At 38.2% G+C, this 21,771-nt stretch overlaps 1 protein-coding gene and 1 pseudogene across 1 annotated transcript in view; one reads left to right on the top strand and one right to left on the bottom strand.

The window, feature by feature from the left end:
- The window catches only part of TTC29 (tetratricopeptide repeat domain 29), a 467,422-nt gene that overhangs the window by 296,426 nt on the left and 149,225 nt on the right, over positions 1–21,771 (top strand). The window contains exon 8 of the mRNA XM_006872284.1: positions 12,353–12,476. Coding sequence (XP_006872346.1) covers positions 12,353–12,476 — 124 coding nt within the window. The remainder of the gene's footprint in view (positions 1–12,352; positions 12,477–21,771) is intronic.
- LOC102820706 lies at positions 4,450–7,646 on the bottom strand (annotated as a pseudogene).

Genomic DNA, 21,771 nt, shown 5'->3' with positions numbered 1-21,771 from the left:
AATGAATTTCTGTTTGTTAAAGCCATCCACATGTGGTAGTTCTGTTACAGCAGCACTAGATAGCAAAGACAGGGCATGAACAAGATTAATAGTTTCCTCAAAAATCGATGTGGATGGTTTACTTCTATAGTCATCTCCAACATTGTCTTTTTCCTTCTAAGAAAAACCTTACCCATTTGTAAACTGCTGAGTTCTTTGGGGCATTGTCCACATGAACCTTACATACAGCATCAATTATTTCACCATTCTTTCACCTAAACTTCACCATAAATTTGCTATTTACTCTTGCTTCAATTTCAGAAGAATTTATGTTGCTTTGATAGGAGCTCTTTTCAAATTGATGTCTTAACCTTTTTCATTCCTCAAACTAGATCCTATTCAGACATGTTATAAGGAGTTAATACAAATTTATTTTAATTCAAAAAAATTTTGAAATCCATATGCATAGTTTTTAAATATTCATTTTTGAAGACCCCTCATGTGTATAAGAAGTGTGTGTGCCACACACACACACACACACACACACACACACACGATGTCTATAAAAAGTATATATGTATACACAGAAATACATATATAAACACACATGCATATATGCTCATACATATAGTATTGTTGTGTGCCGTTGAATCAGTTGTGTGGGTTTCAAATGCCAACCAAGTGGTTCATAGTCCAGTGCTTATCCTACAAATCTACAGTGTCACAACAGGACTCATATACATATAAGGTTGTAATTAAGTGCCTTCGAGTTGATTCAGAATCAAAACAATTCTATATAGGATTTCCAAGGAACAGCTGGTGAGCTTGAACTGCCAACCTTGCCATTCAAACAAGCTATGCAGTCCAATGCTTTAACCCACAATGCAGCATCAGGATTCTGCATATATATAATTATTATTATTATTGTTAAATGCTGTCGAGTTGGTTCCAATCATAATGACCCTATAGTACAGTTTCAAAGGAGCAGATAGTAGGTTTGAACTGTCGACACTGTGGTTTGCAATCCAGTGCTGATCCTATAGCACCACACCAGGAGTATATATATACTCCTGGTATATACGTGTGTGTGTGTGTGTGTGTGTGTGTGTGTGTGTGTGTGTATACATACATATAGGAGCACAGTGACTCCATATGATAAACACTGGACTGTGAACCACAATCAGGAAAAAGATTCAACAATCAACAGTGCAAGTTTGAGCCTGCCAGCTGATCCACAGGAGAAAAATTAATCTTTCTGCTGCCACGAAGATTTAAAGCTTTGGAAACCCTAGTGTCTCTATAAATTGTTGTTAAGTATCATCCAGTTGGTTCTAACTCATAGCAACCCTGTATAAGGTTTTCAAGGAGTCGTTGGTGGGGTTGAACTGCCAACCTTGCTGTTAGAAGTTCAGTGCTTATGCACCAGTGCCACACCAGTACTCCAGATATATGAGGGTGAGTCACAAATTATCTGCACTGTGGCTCTAGAATTTATTTTAATCAACTTTTAGAATAGACAAATACATCATTTTTAGTCATAATCTCTTTGCTTTCCAATACACTTTATCCAACTGTCAACAAGCTTTTGTATTCCCTTAAAAAATGTTTTATGCTGAGCTGCAAGCCACGAATGCACCGCTGTCTGCACTTCTTCATCAGAGGTGAATCTTCATCCTCCAAGGGCTGCTTTCAGGGGACCAAACAGCTGAACATCCGATGGAACAAGACCAGCACTATAGGGAGGATCCTTGAATGCCATAAAACGAAGTTTTTGCAGAGGGTCAACAGTGTGGGTGGGTGTGTGGACATGTAGTGCCATGCAAGTTCACAATGCTATTGGATAGCAGTCCTCTGTGTTTAATCTGAAGTTTAGATTTCAGCTCTTCAGTGAGCATCTTGTTGTAAGGAGCACTATTGTTTGTTGAACCTTTTTCCTGATAGTGTTCCAAAACTGAACCTTAAGAATCCCAGAAAATTGTTAAGCATCAACTTTCCAGCTTTAGAACATCTTCTTGGTTGGTGATTGAGGATGTCTCCATTTCATACTCTGCTGTTTACTCTCAGGCTCATAGTGATGAGTCTATGCCTCATCTCCAGTAATGATTTTTTTTTTGTTTGTTTTTTTTAGAAACTTTTATCTTCCTTTGAATATCAATCCAAATTTTGTTTGTAGATGTCCAGGCACTTCTGTTTATACTCTTCTGTGAGTTGGTTCAGTACCCATCACACATAAACTTTTCAAAACTCAAGTCTGTCATGGATTATTTCATAGGCAGAGCTGTGGCTAATTTGCAAATTATTTGCCGCATAATCCACTGTTATTTGTCTATTCAACAGAATCATTTCATGTGCAATGTTCATGTTCAATGTTGTTGTCAATTGTGGATGTGGATAGGCATTTTAATATAACTGGAGTAAGGATAATGTTTGAGACTCATTTTGAGTGTGTGTGTGTGTGTGTGTGTGTGCATTTGTTGTTCAAGTGCTATTGAGTCAGTTCTGACACATAGTAACCCTGTATGGATTTCTAAGTATCAGTTTGCTGGGTTTGAATCACAAATATAAGATAGTGTTTATTCTGCAGTCCAGTGCTTATCCTGCATTGCCATGCCAAGACTTTATATATATATATGAGTTCTGGTAGCATAGTGGTTACAAATCGGGTTGCTAACAAATTGGGTCAGCAGTTCAAAACTACCAGCTGCTCTGTGGGAGAAAGATGAGGCTTTCTGCTCTCATAAAGATTTACAGCTTCGGAAGCCCTGTATAGGGTTGCTATGAGTCGGACCGATTCCATGGCACATGACAACAACAACAACTCTCACTCTCTCTCCATACATATATATATATGTATGGAGAGAGAGAGAGAGAGTGAGAGTTGTTGTTGTTGTTAAGTACCATTGAGTCAATCCTGACTCATAGCAACCCTGTATAGCGTTTCTTAGGAGAGACTTGTACTTTTGAACCACTGACCTTGCAGTTCAAACTGACCTTATAGTCCTACAGAGCCACAACTAAATTTCAAATATATATCTATACATACATACATACGTTGTTGTTGTTGTTATGTGCCGTGGAGTTGGTTCCAACTCATAGCAAACTTGTACAAGGTTTCTGAGGCTATAAATCTTTACGGGAGCAAAAAGCCTCATCTTTCTCCTGAAGACGAGCTGGTAGTTTTGAACTGCTGACCGTGAGATTACAGCCTGATTCCTAACCACTACGCTACCAGAGCTCCTTACATACATATATACACACACACACACAAACATACATTATTTTTATTAGGTGACTTCTTTCTGTTTTCTAATCTAATCTTTGAATCAATTCCACTCAACACTGCCCTGTCCTGCTCCATACTTATATTTGTTGCTTTGCTTGAGTCCATTGGTGCAGCCACTGTGTCTTCCTCCTTTTCATTAACCCTCTATAAAAAATGACATCCTTCTTGGGACTGGTCCCTCCTGATATATGTCTAAACTACATGAGACAAAGTTTCACCAATCTTCCATTCTAAGGAACATTTTGACGGTACTTCCAACACAAATTTGTTTGTTCTTGTAGTTGTGGTTGGTGGTTATGTGCTGTGGAGTTGATTCCAACTCATAGCAACCCTGTATAGGGTTTTCAAGATAAAAGATTGTATTTCAGATCCCACCATTGGCCTCCGCTCATATGAATTTTGGTTATGGCCCATAGCTAGTTTTCCCCTTTAGATAAAGTATGGTGGTGTCTACAATGAACCATGTTTGGAAGAAGCAAACCCTGAAACCCAGAAGCCAGCCAACCAGCTGTGTCCAGCTGGAAAAATAAAGAATCTTCTTTTTTAGGTAGCAGCTACTGTTGGCAGCAAGAAAGAGCACATAAGTTTGAGTATCCAACAACACTTACAGCTGTAACAAGTGGTCCAGAGCAAAGGCACGTCTACGTTCAAAATGGTTCAATCACATTGAGCGATTGTTTTGTGCTCTCTCCCCATCATGTCCCTCCTTATGTCTAATTCCTTCTGGAGTTCATTGATTTACAATCTAATCAAGCCATACACACTTTCTTGAAATTATCCTAAAAGGGGTGTAATACACTAGTTCATAACATGAGGAAGAAAAAAAAGTCTCCTCTAATTTGTTCCCATATTGCATGCATACATTTTCTCTAGCTACTCTGCAGGTACTCCTGAAAGCATTTTACTATGACATTTACATAATCAAAATGGTAACTACTCGTATATATAAGGGATGCCCTTCTGTTGTACTTGAAATAGAAACCAAATGTTTTTAATGCTTTTGTTTTATAGAACCTTTTTCTCTCACTTTTACAAGATCTTTAAATATGATCTAGGTGGGGGCTAAATTTTTTTTTTTTTAAGTGTCATCCTAAAACACAAAGAACAAAGTACAACCATAGGAAGGAGAGAGGAGTATGATTGTCCCTCTCCCCTTAAGCTGGCTGTCATCCTCAGAAGACAGTATCTCACATGTCTGTAGGAGTGTTGGCTTGGTCCAGTTCATCCTCCGACTTGGCTCCATCTGTCTGGTCCTGACAGAACTGCTGCAGACTGTTCAGCAGCACTGCCTCAATCTGCTCCTGGCAGACTTTGAGACAATCCATGTCAGTGTTGGTAATCTTCACCAGCAGATCCATCAGAGCATCTCTGGTGAGGGAATTCACATCTTCATTCTGCTGAAGCCCACAGACAGCTGCTCCCACACTTCCAGTTGTGATCATCAAAGGCAGATACATGACAAACTTCAAGTCAGTGGTGCACAGAGCAATGAAGGTCTGGGCGTGCTTACAGATCAGCGGCAGCTACTGCCCTGGCTGGGGCAGTTTGCGAAGGATGTGCTCAATGAAGTCGTAAGGGGTGACAGCTGCCAGATTCCACTTCAACTTGCCCAACACCACCAACTCCCACTCCAGCAGTTCCAGTTTCTCAACTGTCAATGGGATAGTTTCTTTGAGCTTGGAGGCCAGGAACATGCAAACAGCACCCAGGAGTTACAGATGGGACTTAGGGGTTGGGACCCCAGCCAAGAAACTGTCCAAGTAATTCATGGCCAAATGGAAGACTTCTTCTTCACAGTTCTGTTCCTCACAGACCTCCAACATCCAGGTGACCACCATCCTCCGCATGTAGGGCTGGATATCCTTCTGCTTGCATTTAAGTTGGAGCACTGGGGAAAGCAGTGCTCCTCAATGGTGAGCAAGTTCTGCAGAATGCAATCATCGTAGAGCAGGTTGGCTGTAAATCTTTATGGGGGCAGAACTGCTGGTAGTTTTGAACTGCTGACTGTGAGATGAGCAACGACTTATAACCACTACGCTACCAGAGCTGCTTCTGGTAGCTCATGGTATATTCAATACTCTTCACTGACACCACAGTTCAAATGCATGAAATCTTCTAAGGTCTTCCTTATTCATTATCCAAGTTTCACACACACATGAAGCTATTGAAGCACCATGGCTTGGATCAGATACACCTTACTCCTCAAAGTGACATCTTTGCTCTTTAATACTTTAAGGAGTCCTTTTGCAGCAAATTATACCAATACAATATGTCTTTTGATTTTTTGACTGTTGCTTCTAAAGGCATTGACTGTGATTTCAAAAAAAATGCAATCCTTGGCAACGTCGATCTTTTTCCCGTTATCATGTTGTTGATTATTGATACAGTTGTGAGAATTTTTGTTTTCTTTACATTGAAATATGCTCCATACTGAAGACTATAGTCTTTCATCTTCATCAGTAAGTGCTTCCAGTCCTGTTCACTTTCAGCAAGCAAGTTTGTGTTATCTGCCTACCACAGTTTGTGAGTCTCCCTTCAATCTTAATGCCATGTTCTTCTTCAGATAGTCCATCTTCTTGGATTATTTGCCCAGCACAGATTGAATAAGTATGATGAAAAGATACAGAATAGATGCATACCTTTCCTGATGTAGTAGCCCTTTGTTCTTTTCCAATGACTGCCTCTTGATCTATATACAGGTTCTGCATGAGCATCATTAAGTATTCTGAGATTTTCATTCTTTTTGATGATATCCATAATGTGCTATTAACTCTTCAGCTCTATGTCATAATTAAGTCTGCAGGGATAACATATACATATAAAACTATTCAAATCATGACAATTTATGGCCATTTTAAAAATAAGGAAACTGAATCTTTAAAAAAGAGTACCAATTTGATCAAAGTCATTGAGCTAAGTGGCTGAGCTGTGATTAAAGCCGTTGTTGCTGTTAAGTGCTGTGGAGTCAGTTCCAACTCATAGCTACCCTGTATAGGAGTTCCGAGGAGCAGCTGGTGGGTTTGAACCACTGACCTTGTAGTTTGCAGTCCAGTGCTTGTTCTACAGCACCACACCAGAAGTCCGGTTAAAGCCTCAGTCTTTTTAATATTCACCATAGTATATTTTGACTTTTAAATAGTTGAACTTTTTTTACGAACTTATATATGAAAATGAATGTTGTCCCAGTAAAATTCTCAGAAGTTGTGAAAGTTGATAACTCTATTCTGCCATTATATTTTAAAGTGAACCCCTTAAAAATGCTTTCTGAACCTGGGGTATATTCTTCTGAACACTCCCAGTGAAAGTATATCATTATTTGAAAGATGGCTTTTGTATTTGGACACAGCAAAAACAACAACAACAAAAAATTGAAGCCACATTTAGAAAACAGTAAATACAGGTGATACAGGTGACTCCATATCATAGACAAACTTTATTCTAGTACTTTCGTATGCTTTAGAGTAGTATGCAGAGGCTTCCGAAAAATGCATCCCTACAATGGCATCAGCAGTCTTCAAAGGTAGCCACTTGGAGGGAACTGTACTCCTTTGTGTTCTAAGTATTGTTGGTAATTGGAAACATGGATCTGTAGTACAGAGGGGGAAATCCAGGCTAGAAATAAATATTTGCCAGACATCTGCTTTGGCATTGGGTCACATCATGGTAGATTATAAGCTTGCCAATCATAAGCCCCATCACTCATCTGTCAGTTTGCTGTACTGTGGCGGCTTCTGTGTTGCTGTGGTTCTGGAAATTATGCTACTGATATTTTAAATACCAGCAGGATCACCCATGGTGGACAGGTTTCAGATGAGCTTCCAGAATAAGAAACTAGGAAGGTGGAGAAACTGACTACTTCCAAATATTTAGTCGCTGAAAACCATGTAATTAACAGTGAGAAAATGTGGCATCAGGATTGGAGGAAGACTCACTAATAACCTCAATATACAACCGTGCTTGCTGAAAGCCAAGAGGACTTTAAAAACTTACTAATGAAGATCAAAGACTTCAGTATGGTTTACACCTCAAAGTAAGAAAAACAAAAATTCTCACATTTGAACGAATAAATAACATTAAGATAAATGGAAAAAAGATTGATGTTGATAAAGACTTCATTTTGGTTGGATCAACCATCAACACTAATGGAAGCAGAAGTCAAGAAATAAAATGACATATTGCATAGGCAAATCTGCTGCACAAGGCCTCTTTTTTTTTTTTTTTCCTTTCTTTATTAAGTGTTTTTAACAACATTTTTGGTTGAAATTCACACACAATAAGATTCATTAAAGTTGAGTATATTCAAAGTTTTGCTGCCATCACACTGCTTAGAACATTTTCATCACCCCAAAATGAAACTTAATACCCATTAGGACTTACTCCTCATCACCCCTTAGCTGCATCACAGCCCTTGGCAACCACTAGTTTACTCTCTCTTTTTTTTTGAAGTTTTTATTGTGAATTGAGTGAAACGATGAGCATAAAACCGATGCGAGAACATCAGTTTTACACTCATAATTTCATTGCAATTTCAGTTCCCTCTGTGCATCATCATTCAACAGTATTTGATTCTATTCCCTCTGGGTTTTTTTTTTGTGTGTGTGTGTTTTTTTTTGGGGGGGTGATGTACACAAAAACACTCATGAATATATAATCATTTAAACAACCCAAGGGCAAATTCTGCAAGTCTGCCTCCTGGCGGGCAGCACACAGTCTTCCTCTTTCCGTGTGTCTAGAGTCCTCAGCTTCTCTGTCTTTCCATATCATCATCTCTGCCTCCATCTCTGGTATCAGTACTTCTCCAGATAGGGTCCCAAATTACCACTCATCCTCTTCTCCCTTGATGGTCCTAGAGTTCTCTGTTCCAGAATGTAAGATTAGCTACTCTCTCTTTATCTTACAAAACTTCTACCTTTACAGTTGTGACAATCGCAAATAATCATGATAACAAATACTCACTATTGAATCATAAGAATCTTATCCCCATCTCCTTTTGCCAGACCCACCTAGACAAGACAAAAACTATTCAGTGGGGCTTCTACCTTTCCTCATATACTCTGAAATTAAACTCCTTCTTGAAAACTTGTAAGCCAGTCATTCTGTGCCTTTATTGTTGTTGTTGTTGTTAAGTGCCGTCGAGTCGGTTCCGACCCATAGCGACCCTGTACAGGGTTTCCGAGGGTGTAAATCTTTACAGGAGTAGAAAGCCTCATCTTTCTCCCGCGGAGAGGCTGGTAGTTTCGAACCGCTGACCTTAAGGTTCGCAGCCCGATTCGTAACCACTATGCTACCAGAGTGTAGTGCCTTTATAACACTCCCATTTTAGGTAGCCAATGTCTAAGTTGCCTGTCCTTATCAACCCTGTGTACAGAGGGGATAGGTTGAAGACTCCTTCCCTCTCAGTTGGTATACATCCATAAAATATAGGTCAAGTCATCAAATTTACACTTGTTTCCTTTATCAATTGTTTTTCATCTTCTTCTAGTAGAGTAGTGATCATCAAGCCATTGAAGCTAGGTCAAATGGGTACTTTCTGCAAGTTTGGGCCTTCTTGTATGTCTCCCCTCACTTCATATCAGCTGGACACTTCATTCTCAGCACTGGTCCTCCAGGGCTATGTCCTTGTCCTTGTGCTCAGGAGACCCCAAGTCTCACCATAATTCAGACCAACCAGCACTTCCTCTTCTCTCATTTCCAGGTTGACAGGGGTCTATGGAACATAGGTAAACCCAGCCTATATCTTCATTGCTCCCTTTCCCCCACTTGCATTCACCAGTAGACCAATGTGGTTGCCAGCGAGCATATATGGATGTTCATGTGATCCCTTTGGGCTTCAGTCTTGGAGGGGACGTGCACAAGACTGCTTTAAAGTGTTCAAGAGTAAAGATGTCAGTTTGAGGATAAAGGTTTACCTGACCCAAGCCATGGTATTTTCAGCAACCTCATATTCATGTGAAAATTGGACAATAAATAAAGAAGACTATAGAAGAATTGTTGCATTTGAGTTATGGTGTTGGAGGAGAATATTAAAAGTACCATGGACTGCCAAAAGAACAAGTAAATCCATGTTAGAGAAAGTATAGCCCGAATGTTCCTTAGAAGCCAGGATGGCCACACTTCTCTCATACTTCAGACATATTGTCAGGAGGGACCAGTCCCTGGAAAAGATATCATGGTTGGTAAAGTGGATGAATCCTGGTGTGGCACTGTGGGTTAATGTGCTGGATTGCAAAGTTGGTTTGAATCACAAGTTTGGCAATTCAAGCTCATCAGTTGCTCCTAGGAAACCCTATACAGGATCTCTGTGGGTCGGAACCAACTCCACAGCAGTTAACAACAATAAAGTGGAAGATCCGTGAAAAAGTGGAAGACCCCAATGAGATGGATTGGCACAGTGGCAGCAGCAATGGGCTGAAGCGTAGCAACTGTTCTGAGGTTGGTGCAGGACCAATGTTTCATTCTGTTGTTCATAAGGTCACTATGAGTTGGTACAGATTGGGCAGTATCTAACAACAATAACAACAAAAGTAAATCAGTAAAGTGGAGAGGGAAGCTTAGAACAGAACTCTGGAAAGAGGCAGCTTTGTGTGCATCAAAGTAAGTGAGAGATACAGAAAAGTTGTAAAAGAAGAGAGTAATAGAGGAACAAAGACTGGATAAGAGTGCAGTCTTGGGAGGGAAAAGCACATTTTGAGAAACAGGAGTTGGTAAGCAACAATGACTCCCAATCTGTTTGGTAAAGACTGGGGTGAGGGTGGGGGAGGGTAAAATAAGTAAGTAAAGAAATTGGTCTATGAATCTGTAAGTACTCTGCTAGAAATTGTGTCATTCTAAGCATTTTGACAGAGTCCTGGTGTGGCACTGCAGAATAAACACTGGACTGCAAAGTTGATTGGAACTACAAGGCCAGAGGTTCAAACCCACTAGCCACTCCTCAGAAACCCTATACAGGGTCACTATGAGTAGGAACCGACTCAATGGCACTTAACAACAACAATAAGCATTTTAACATAAAATTTAATGCATTGTTCTGATCCTTATCAGACACTTCTCAGTGGTGGTGACAGCTGTGTGCCATTGAGTCAATTCTGACACGTAGCGACCCTGTATAGGTTTTTCCAATGTTGTAAATCTTTACAGGAGCAGAAAGCCTCATCTTTCTTCCAAGGAGTCACTAGTAAATTTGAACTTTTGACCTTGTGGTTAACAGCTCAACTTGTAAGCCACTATGCTACCAGAGCTCCTAGACACATCTTAGAGTCTAAAGTATCACTCTTATCCAATGAGCAAGCTCGAAATGTATAGTTATTTTTCTCATTACTGAGAAAGAGCCATTATCTGCCCATTTATTTTATTTTTAGTGTTGAAACTGTCATCCACTTAACTATGTGACTATTCTCTGATTTAATTAAAAAACAAAACATCTCACAAAGGACCTATACTTAGTTACTTTTTCTTAAACCATACCCTTTGGCAATCATTCCTTATTTCCCAACTCTCCCCACCCCTGGCAATCTCTTAATTTACTATTTGCCTCTATAGAGTTACTTACTCTGGACAGCTTATGTATATGGGATCAAATAATATGTGGTCTTTTGTGACTGACTTCTTAACTAAGCATATATTCAAGGTTTATCTATGCTTTAACTTGTTTTCACTACATGATACATGTGTGTTCTCTTTTATGGTTGAATAATACAATCCTGGTGTGGCACCATTGGATAAGCACTCAACCTTAAGGTTGGTTTTAATTGCAAGGTCAAGAGATCAAACTCACCAGCCACTCCTTGGAAACCCTATACAGGTTCACTATAAGTTGGCACTGACTTGACGGCACTTAATGACAACAACAGAAATATTTCATTGTATGGCTAGACCACATTTTGTTTATTCATTCATTATTTGATAGACATTTGGATTGTTTCCACTTCTTACCTAATATAACTAATGCTTCTGTGAACATTCAAATACATGTTTTCATGTGGATATAGGTTTCCAGTTCTTTTGGGTATATGACAATGAGTGAAATTTTGGGGTCATATGTAACTGTGTACATATGTAACTATACTGCTTGCTGAAAGTGAAGAGGACTTGAAACATTTACTTATGAAGATCAAAGAGCACAGACTTCGATATGGATTACATCTCAATGTCAAGAAAACAAAAATCCTCACCACTGGACCAATAAACAACATTCTTATCAATGGAGAAAAGATTGAAGTTGTCAAGGACTTCATTCTTCTTGGATCAACTATCAACACTCGCAGAAGCAGCAGTCAAGAGATCAGATGACGTATTGCATTGGGCAAATCTGCTGCACAGGAACTTTTTAAAGTATTGAAGAGCAGAGATGTCAGCTTGAGGACTAAGGTGCGCCTGACCCAGGCCATGGTGTTTTCAATAGCCTCATATGGATGCAAAAGCTGGACAGTGAATAAGGAAGACCATAGAAGAATTGATGCCTTTGAGTTGTGGTGTTGGAGGAGAATACTGAAAGTGCTATGGACTGCCAAAAGAACCAATAGATCTGTTTTGGAAGAAGTGCAGCCAGAGTGCTCCTTGGAGGCCAAGATGGCTAAGCTTCGTCTCTCATACTTTGGACATATTGTCCAGAGGAAACAGTCGCTGGAGAAGGATGTCTGGGGAAGGGGGGGGTCAGAGAAAAAGAGGAAGACCCCTAACGAGATGGATTGGCCAGGTGGCATCATTGATGGACTCAAGTGTGGCAGCAGTGGTGAGGTTGGCCCAGGATCGGACATTGTTTCGTTCTGCTGTGCCTGAGGTTGCTATGAGTCTTTTCTGACTCAATGGCACCTGACAATAACAACATGTAACTATATACAGCTTCCAAAGAAAGTATGTGATTTTTCGTTTCCACCAGCAATGCATGAGGCCTTAAAGGTTTAAGATTTAACTCACTATTTACTTCCACAAAGACAAGTCACAGATTTATTTATTTACTATTCACACCTTAAATCTGATTGTTCTAATAATCGTCTTTCATTTTCTAAAGCTAAATCACTAAGTATCTCCTTTTCACTGTGATATTAAGTGAGATTCTACTCCAGTGGTTTTCTATTTTATTTATTCTAGCCAAGGTGAAATGACAGAAGCAATTACATGCTTGAAAAAAGTACTGAAAATTGCAAGAAACAATTCTCAAAGCCTAGATATTGTGAGAGCAAGTACAATGCTTGGAGATATTTACAATGAGAAGGTAAGTAAATGTGTTTCTTGTTTTGAGGGAAAAATTTGCAGTTTCAAAATTCTATTCCCATGAGTTCATCACCTTTCCACAGAGTGTTCTCCAGAATACTCCAGAGTCCCTCTCCTGGCTTGCAGGATTGAATTGATGCCCAAGGCAATGACTGAGAAGAGAAGCACCTCTTTATTATGCTTGTTCTTAGACATGTTGGGTACAAGCTCCACAAACTGATAACCTTGATGAATACCATCATAACCAGTTGTAGATTTTAAGTGATTTTGGATTTGAGGGACAATTAAAACATTTAAATTCCCTAGACCTTTATTGTAGCGTAGTGGTTATGAATCGGGCTGCGAACCGTAAGGTCAGCAGTTCGAAACTACCAGCTGGTCCACGGGAGAAAGATGAGGCTATCTGCTCCCATAAGGATTTACAGCCTTGGAAACCCTGTACAGGATCGCTATGAGTCGGAACTGACTCCATGGCACACAACAACAACAACAGACCTTTATTATCACAGTTGGCTCTTGTCTGTTTACACTACATGCATATTCCTCACTTCAAGTTCTTGTTTTATTAATAACAGCTGTGATAATGCCTCTAGGTCCCTCAGGAGAGGAAGGGTAGTAACAAGAGTAATCCTTAAGAAAGTATGGAATTTCAGCAAAACATGAAGAATACAGAAAAAGAGGGAAAGAAGAGAGAGGAAAAAAAAGATCAAAATGTCTCACTCAAGAAATCATTATTTAGTGAATGTGTTAATCCCAGTGGACTTCTGGTGTGGTCCTGTAGGATCAGCGCTGGACTGCCAACTACAAGGTCAGCAGTTCAAACCCACCAGCTGCTCTTTGGAAACCTTATACAGGGTTGCCCTGAGTCAGAGCAGACTAGACCACAACTAACATTAATCCTAATGGATTTTTAACTTATTTTCTCCTGGTTTTTATCTATAATAATTTATATTCTCCATTGGAAATACTTCACATGAAAGAGGCTTGCTTATCTAGTTATTGTTGATGTTTCAGTCAATAGCTGCTATCACTTTTTGAGAATTGTTATGTTCTCAGACTGTTTATACGGTTTTAAATACTAGTGTGGCACTGTAGGATAAGCATTGAACTTCTTACTTTATGTTTATGTGACATTTTGGCAATTCTCACAATACTAAACTTTTTTATACAGTTTTTGCACACTTAGTAGACTACAATGTAGTTTAGCATGACTTTCATATACAAATGAAACAAAAAATTGAGTATCTTGCTTTGTTATGATATTAGCTATATTGAGCTTTTCTGGAACCTAACCCACAATATTGTCAAGGTATTCCTGTATAAACTTCTGTTCTGAGGAGACTTGGTGGTTCAGTGGTTAAGCACTCTGTTGCTAACCAAAAGACTGATGATTGGAACCCACTTAGCAGCTCTGTGGAAGAAAGATCCAGCAATCTTCTCCTGTAAAGACTATATGATGGAGTTTTACTCTGTCATGTTGAGTTGCTATGAGTCAAAATTAACTTGATGACACATGACACATAAAAAAAAAAAATCCCATCCTGAAATGCTCTACATGACATGGTCCCTGCATCTATCTGACTTCACTACCTCCTATGCATCTTATTCACCCCATCATATCCAAATTGACCTTTCTGGAGTGCTTGGAACGTAACAAGCAAGCTTGATCCTGTCACAGGATATTTGCTTTAAATGGAATAATTTCCTATTTGAACTTCACATTGTGATTCTTATCATTCAGATGCTAGCTAAATGCCACATTTTTATGGGAATCTTCTCTTGACAACATAATCAAAGGTAGTTAACAAGTCATTCTTTTTGCATTTCTTGTTTAAAGTATCCTTAGCACTTATCCAATAGTTTCCTTGCTTATCATGTTTTCTTTATGTTTTCTAATTTTATTAAAATATAGGGGTCATCAGAACAGAGGTCAAATCTATCTTCTTATGATTTTATTTTCAGTGCCTAGGAAAGTCTCTGGCACATAATTGTTGTTGTTATTGTTAGAGGACACTGAGTTGGTTCCAATGCATATCAACTCTGTGTACAATAGAATGAAACACTGCCCAGTCCTGCACCATCCTCACAATTGTTGTTATGTTTTAGCCCATTGTTGCCGCCACTGTGTCTGCCCATCTTCTTGGGGATCTTCCTCTTTTTTCTGTGTAGACTTTCCATTTTACCAAGCATGCTGTCCTTTTCCAGAGATTGGTCCCTCCTGACAACATGTCCAAAGAGTGAGAGACAAAGTCTCTCCATCCTAATTCCTAAGGATCTTTCTGACTGTACTTCTTCCAAGACAGATGTACTTATTATTATTAAGGCAGTCCATGGTACTTTCAATCTTCTTCAACAACATAATTCAAATTATGATTTTTCTATGATCTTTAGTCATTGTCCAACTTACACATGCATCTCAAGCTGTTGATATCAGGTGAGGCACACCTTGATCCTCATACTGACATCTTTTCTCTTTAACATTTTAAAGTGGTCTTTTGCTGCAAATTTGCCTAATGCAATAGGTTTTTTTTAATTTCTTGACTGCTGCTTCCATGAGTGTTGATTGTGGAGCCAAGCAAAACAAAGTCTTGATGACTTCAATTCTTTCTCCATTAATCATGATGTTATTTATTGGTCCAGTTGCAAGTACTTTCATTTTCTTTACACTGACATGGAATTCATACTGAAGGCTGTCGTCTTTGATCTTCGTCAGTTAACTATTTTAAGTCCTCTTCACTTCCAGCAGGCAAGCTTGTGTCATCTGCATATCACAGGTTGCTAATGAGTCTTCCTCCAACCCTGATGCCATGTTCTTCTTCATATAATCCAACTTCTTGGATTATTTGCTCAGCATATAGATTCAATAAATATGGTTAAAGGATACACTCTTGGCATACACCCTTTGCTCTGTTAAAAAAAAACTGCCTCTTCATCTATTTACAGGTTCCTCATGGCACTGTAAGGTAAGCACTGGACTGCAAGGTCAGTTTGAACTACAAGGAAACCCTACACAGGTCACTATGGGTCAGAACCAGCTCAATGGCACTTAACATGAGCATAACTAAGTGTTTTGGAATGCCCATTATTCACTATGTTGTCCATAGTTTGTTATCATTCACATAATCAAATGCCTTTGCATATTCAATAAACCACAAGCAAACACCATTATGCTTGATGTCAGCAATGATATCACTAATTCCATGTCCTCCTCTGAATATGACTTAATTTCTGGCAGCATCCTGTCAATGTACTGCTGCAATCATTTTTAAATTATCTTCAACAAAATTTTACTTGCATATAATATTAATGATAGTCAATGAGTTTTGCATTCCATTGGGTCACTTTTATTTGGAATGGGCACAAATATGGATCTATTCCAATTGGTTGGCCAGGTATCGGTCTTCCAAATTTCTTGACTTAAGTGAGAATCTTCAGTGCTGCATCATTTTATTGAAACTACTCAATTTTTATTTTAAACCAATTCCTGGAACCTTGTTTTTTGCCACTGTTTTCATTGCAGCTTGGACTTCTTCCTTCAGTACCATTGGCTCTTGATAATACATTACCTCTAGAAATAGTTTAGTATTGTCCTATTCTTTTTTGTACAGTGACTGTGTTTATCCCTTTCAAGATATTTTGATACTTCTTGCATCATTCAATATTTTGCCCACAGAATCCTTTAATATTGCAACCCAGAGCTTGATTTTTTTCCTTAGTTCTTTCAGCTTGAGAAATGTTGAGTGTGTTCTTCCCTTTTGATTTTCTAACTCTAGGTATTTGTCCATTTCATTGTAATACTTTACCTTGTCTTCTCAAGCTTCCTTTTGAAAGTCTCTATTCAACTCTTTAACGTTATCATTTCTACCAGTCACTTTAGCTTCTCTGCATTCCGAGAGCAAGTCTTATCATTATAGAGTTAGGGAGCAAAAATATGTGTGTTCATTGAATCAATCAATAAATTTATGACCAATATAATATTATTTTATTCAGTTTTCAAACAGTTTCACATTTTAGTTATATATATGATAATTTTAACTCACTGATAGTCGTGATCTAGCACTTTTGAAAGTCGAAACTTTTATTTTATTTTATATAATCTTTGAACATTTTGAAAGTTTGGTCTTAATCCTTAAAAAAACAAACAAACAAACAAACAAAAAAACCCAATATTGTTCTTCAAGTTGCCAAGACCCTCTAAAAACTACAATTTTTTAATCTTCATATTACTTCTATGATGTATTATAGTTGTATTCTTAATAATTTTTTGCCTTGTCACCATGTGCCATCAAGTTGACCTTATGTGATGGAGCAGAACTAACCCTCATAGAGTTTCTTAGGCTGTCATTTATATGGGAGCAGACCTCCAGGTATCATCTCACTTGGAGCCAACTTATGGGTTTGAACTACTACTGACCTTTCTGTTAGTAGGTGAGTGTTTACCCCAGGCACTACTCAGATTCTTATTTTTAACAATAATCTACAAGAAATAACACTAATATAAGATCAATATCTTTGATATCCCATGTGATTAAAGTTTTACTAAAAGTAATAAAGAAATGGTTGCAAGCATACATTGACAGAGAACTTCCAAAGGTTCAAGCCGGATTCAGCAGAGGCTATGGAACGAGGGCTATCATTGCTGATGTCCTATGGATCTTGGCTGAAAGCAGAAAATACCAGAAAGATGTTTATCTGTGCTTTATTTACTAAGCAAAGACTTTTGATTGTGTGGATCATGACAAGCTATGGACAACATTGCTAAGTATGAGTATTCCAGAACACTTAATTATGCTTATGAGGAATCTGTACCTGGATCAAGAGGCAGTTGTTCAAACAGAACATGGGAATACTGAATGGTTTAAAATTAGGAAATTTGTGCAACAGAGTTGTGTTCTTTCACACACTTATTCAACCTGTATGCTGAGCAAATAATCCAAAAAGCTGGGTTCTATGAAGTAAAACGTGGCATCAGGATTGGAGGAAGACTCATTAACAACCTGCGATATGTAGATGATACAACCTTGCTTGCTGAAAGTGAAGAGGACTTAAAATACTTACTGATGAAAATCAAAGAGCACAGCCTTCGGTATGGATTACATCTCAATGTCAAGAAAACAAAAATCCTCACCACTGGACCAATAAACAACATTCTTATCAAGGGATAAAAGATTGACGTTTTTAAAGACTTCAATCTTCTTGGATCCACTAATCAACACTCATGGAAGCAGCAGTCATGAATCAAACGACATATTGCATTAGGCCAATCAGCTGCCCCAGACCTTTTTAAAGTGTTGAAGAGCAAAGATGTCAGCTTGAAGACTAAGGTGCGTCTGACCCAAGCCATGGTATTTTCAATAACCTCATATGCATGTGAAAGCTGGACAGTAAATAAGGAAGACTGTAGAAGAATTGATGCTTTTGAGTTATGGTGTTGGAGGAGAATATTGAAAGTGCCATGGACTGCCAAAAGAGCCAACAGATCTGTGTTGGAAGAAGTGCAGCCAGAATGCACCTTGGAGGCCAGGATGGCAAAACTTCGTCTCTCATACTTAGGACACATCAGGAGGGACCAGTCACTGGAGAAGCATATCATGTTTGGTAAGGTGGAGGCTCAGAGAAAAAGAAAAAGAACCCCAGCAAGATGGATTGTCCAAGTGGTAGCATCATTGGGCTCAAGCATGGCAACAATTGTGAGGTTGGCCCAGGATCAGGCAATGTTTAGTTCTGCTGTGCATAGGGTCACTATGAGTCAGTACTGACTCAATGGCACCTAACAACAACAACAAGATCAAAAGAGTAACACATCTTTGGAAAAATACTGGAATTGCTGTTTTTCATAATTATTATAGCATTATTTATAACTTTTAGAAGCCAGTTGCTATCCATTCCAACCCCAGACCCTATATGTGTGTCTGAGTAGAACTGTGCTTTATAGGGTTTTTTCAGTGGCTGTGTTTTGGTAGATCACAAGGACTTTCTACTGAGGCATCTCTAGGTAAACTCAAACAACCACCTTTTTGAAGAGCAGCCAAACATGTTAACCGTTTGCATTATCTAGGGACTCCTATTATAATTAAAGTTAGCACGTATTTTAAGACTACTATATGAGTCAGTCCTGACTCGATGGTATCTAACAACAACAACAATCCTAACTAGTTTACCTTTGAATCATGTAATTGATATCTTAACTGATCATGTGAGTGAGTATGTTTTAAGGAAACAAACAAACAAAAAACAACAACTAGGTATAGGTCTTTTGTGAGATGTTTCATTCCTTAATTAAATCAGAAAATAGTCACATAATTAAGTAGATGCCAGAGTCAACATTAAATAGAAGGAAAAATTGGATAGTAATGTTTCTTTCTCAGTACTAAAAATAATGTTTCTTTCTCAGTACTAAAAAAATTGGATAGAGTGATCTTTTAGACACTAAGAAATGTCTGGTAAGGATTAGAATAATGCCCGAAAATGCTATGTGAAAATGTAAGAACTTAAGCTTTGTTTCAAGATCTATGATGTCACTTCTAAGCACTTATAAATGTTATTTATAACATTAAATGAAGTTGTGCCTTCCAGTAAAATACATCTACAAAGTGGGTATATTCATTGTATATGCTCAAACTTAAGATATCATGTGTTAATTACTAGACTCTTCAGAATTTCCTACTAGAACAAAAATTAACTACACACTAAAATAAATTCTTGAAAACTGTACAGAATTTTTTGAGAAGAGATTAAATGTAGATATTAAATTCTTTAGGAATTAAAAATCTAGAAACACAACACACATTAGTAACATATCATTCCAAAATGGTATGTATAAAATGTTGGCATCTAACTTAATTTTGTATTTTCATAATAGTTTTTAGACTAGAAAAAGGCATGTCACTATTATTTTAATGGCAGTTGTTTTATGGGTCTAAGTGTGAATGTTAAATATAATTTATTATTTAAAAAATAAAAAGCAATTGTTCAGTAAGATCTAAATCTGAATTTTAAAGTCTTTGGGTGGTATAGAGATTCAACTGCTAACAAAAAGTTGGAAATTTGAGTCCACACAGAAGCACCACCAACCACTCATCTGTCATTTAGTTACATCAAGGTGGCTATATGTTGCTGTAATTCTGGAAGCTATGCAACTGGTATTTTAAATGCCAGCATGGTCACCATGGTGGACAGGTTTCTGTGGAGCTTCCAGACTAAGACAGATTAGGAAGAAAGAGAGGCAGACTAGTTCTGAATGTTTAGCCACTGAAAACCTTATGACTAGCACTAGAATATTGTCAGATAAAGTTCCAGAAGATGAGCCCCTCAGGTTGGAAGGAACGCAAAATATGACTGGAAAAGAGTTGCCTCCTCAAAGTAGAGTTGACCATGATCACGTGAATGGAGAAAAGCTTCTGGGACCTTCATTTGCTGATGGAAGCTAATTAAAATGAGGACAAACAGCTGCAAACATCCATTAATAATCAGAATATATGTATTTAGGAAAATTAGAAGTTATCCAAAAATGAAATGGAAAACATAAAAATCAATATCCAAGGCAGTTGTTGTTGTTGTTGTTAAGTGCCGTGGAGTCGGTTCCGACTCATAGCGACCCTACACAGCGTTTCCGAGGCTGTAAATCTTTACGGGAACAGATTGCCTCATCTTTCTCCCGCGGAACCGCTGGTATTTTCGAACTGCTGACCTTGCGGTTCACAGCCCGATTCGTAACCACTACGCTACCAGAGCTCCTTATCCAAGGCAGTAGTGAGCTGCAAAGAACTGGTATTAGGCATTTTGACTCTGACAAACATATGGATTACTATAATGGGAATGAAAAATTCAAGCAGAATGTCATTACATTCAACATTAGAACATTTCAATATCTATTGTAAATAACAACACTGTCTGTGATAGCATACATCAATACACCTACAAAGAAGACCAGTTAATACCACTATTATTCAAATGTAAGCACTAAGCAATAAAGCCAGTGGTGATGAAACTGAGGGATTCTACCAACTTTTTCAATGTGTAATTGATCAAACATGCAATCAAGATGTATTGACAATGACTGATGATTTTAACGCAAAGAGAAACAAAGCAGAAGAGTCAGTAGTTGGAAAATAATGGCCTTGGTGATAGAAATGATGCTGGAGATCACATGATAGATTGTAATTATTGCAATGAAACAAAATATGATATGATGAGTGCAAAACTGATGTTCTCCCATGTAAACTATCACTCAATTCACAACAAAAGCTTTTAAAAATAATGGCTGTTTAACCATTTCAAGAAGTAACACATGATCAAGGTCCCATGATACTGAAGGAAGAAGTCCAAGTTGCACTGAAGGCATTTGTGAGAAGCAAGGCCCCAGGAATTGATGGAATACAAATTGAAATCTTTCAACAGACTGATGCAGCTCTGTAGTTGTGCACACATCTATGCCAAGAAATTTGGAAGACAGACTTCTGGACAACAGATTGGAAGAGAACCATATTTGTGCCCATTCTAATGAGACATGACCCAAGAGAATGTGGAATCATTGAACAATATCACTAACATCACATGCAAGTAAACTTTTGCTGAAGATAATTCAAAGCTGGCTGCAACAGTACACCAAAAGAGAACTGCCAGAAACTCAAGCTGAATTCAGAAGAGGATGTGAAAAGAGAGATATTGCTGCTGATGTCTGATGGATCTTGGCTGAAAACAAAGAATACCAGCAAGATGTTTACTTGTTTTATTGACTACACAAAGGCTTTCAACTGTGTGGATCATGACAAGCTATGGATAACATCGCAAAGAATGGGTATTCCAGAACATTTCATTGTCCTCATGAGGAACTTGTACATAGACCAAGAGGTAGTTGTTCCAACAGAATAAGAGGACACTGAATGGTTTAAAGCCAGTAAAGGTATACACCAGGGTTATAGTCTTTCACCATACTTATTCAGCCTGTATACAAAGAAACTGGACTATGTGAAGAAAAATGTGGCTTTAGGATTTGAGGCAGCTTCACTAACAACCTACAGCATGCAAATCATACAATCTAGTGTTCTGGAAGCAAAGAGGACTTAATTAATGTTGGAGATCAAAGATTGCAGCCTTCAGTATGAATTGAACCTCAATGTGAAGAAGATAAAAAGCATCTCAACTGGATCAATAAATAGCATAATCAATGGAAAAAAGATTGAAGTTGTCAAAGACTTCATTTTGCTTAGACCTGCAGCCAACACTCATAGAAGAAGCTATACTCAAGAAATCAAATGACATATTACATTAGGTAAATCTGCTGCACAAGACCT

This window comes from Chrysochloris asiatica, unplaced genomic scaffold (genome assembly GCF_000296735.1).
Source record: "Chrysochloris asiatica unplaced genomic scaffold, ChrAsi1.0 scaffold00190, whole genome shotgun sequence".
Taxonomy (NCBI): Eukaryota; Metazoa; Chordata; class Mammalia; order Afrosoricida; family Chrysochloridae; genus Chrysochloris; species Chrysochloris asiatica.
The sequence above is the reverse complement of the archived record's forward strand: the minus strand, read 5'-3'. Positions and strand labels throughout refer to the sequence as shown.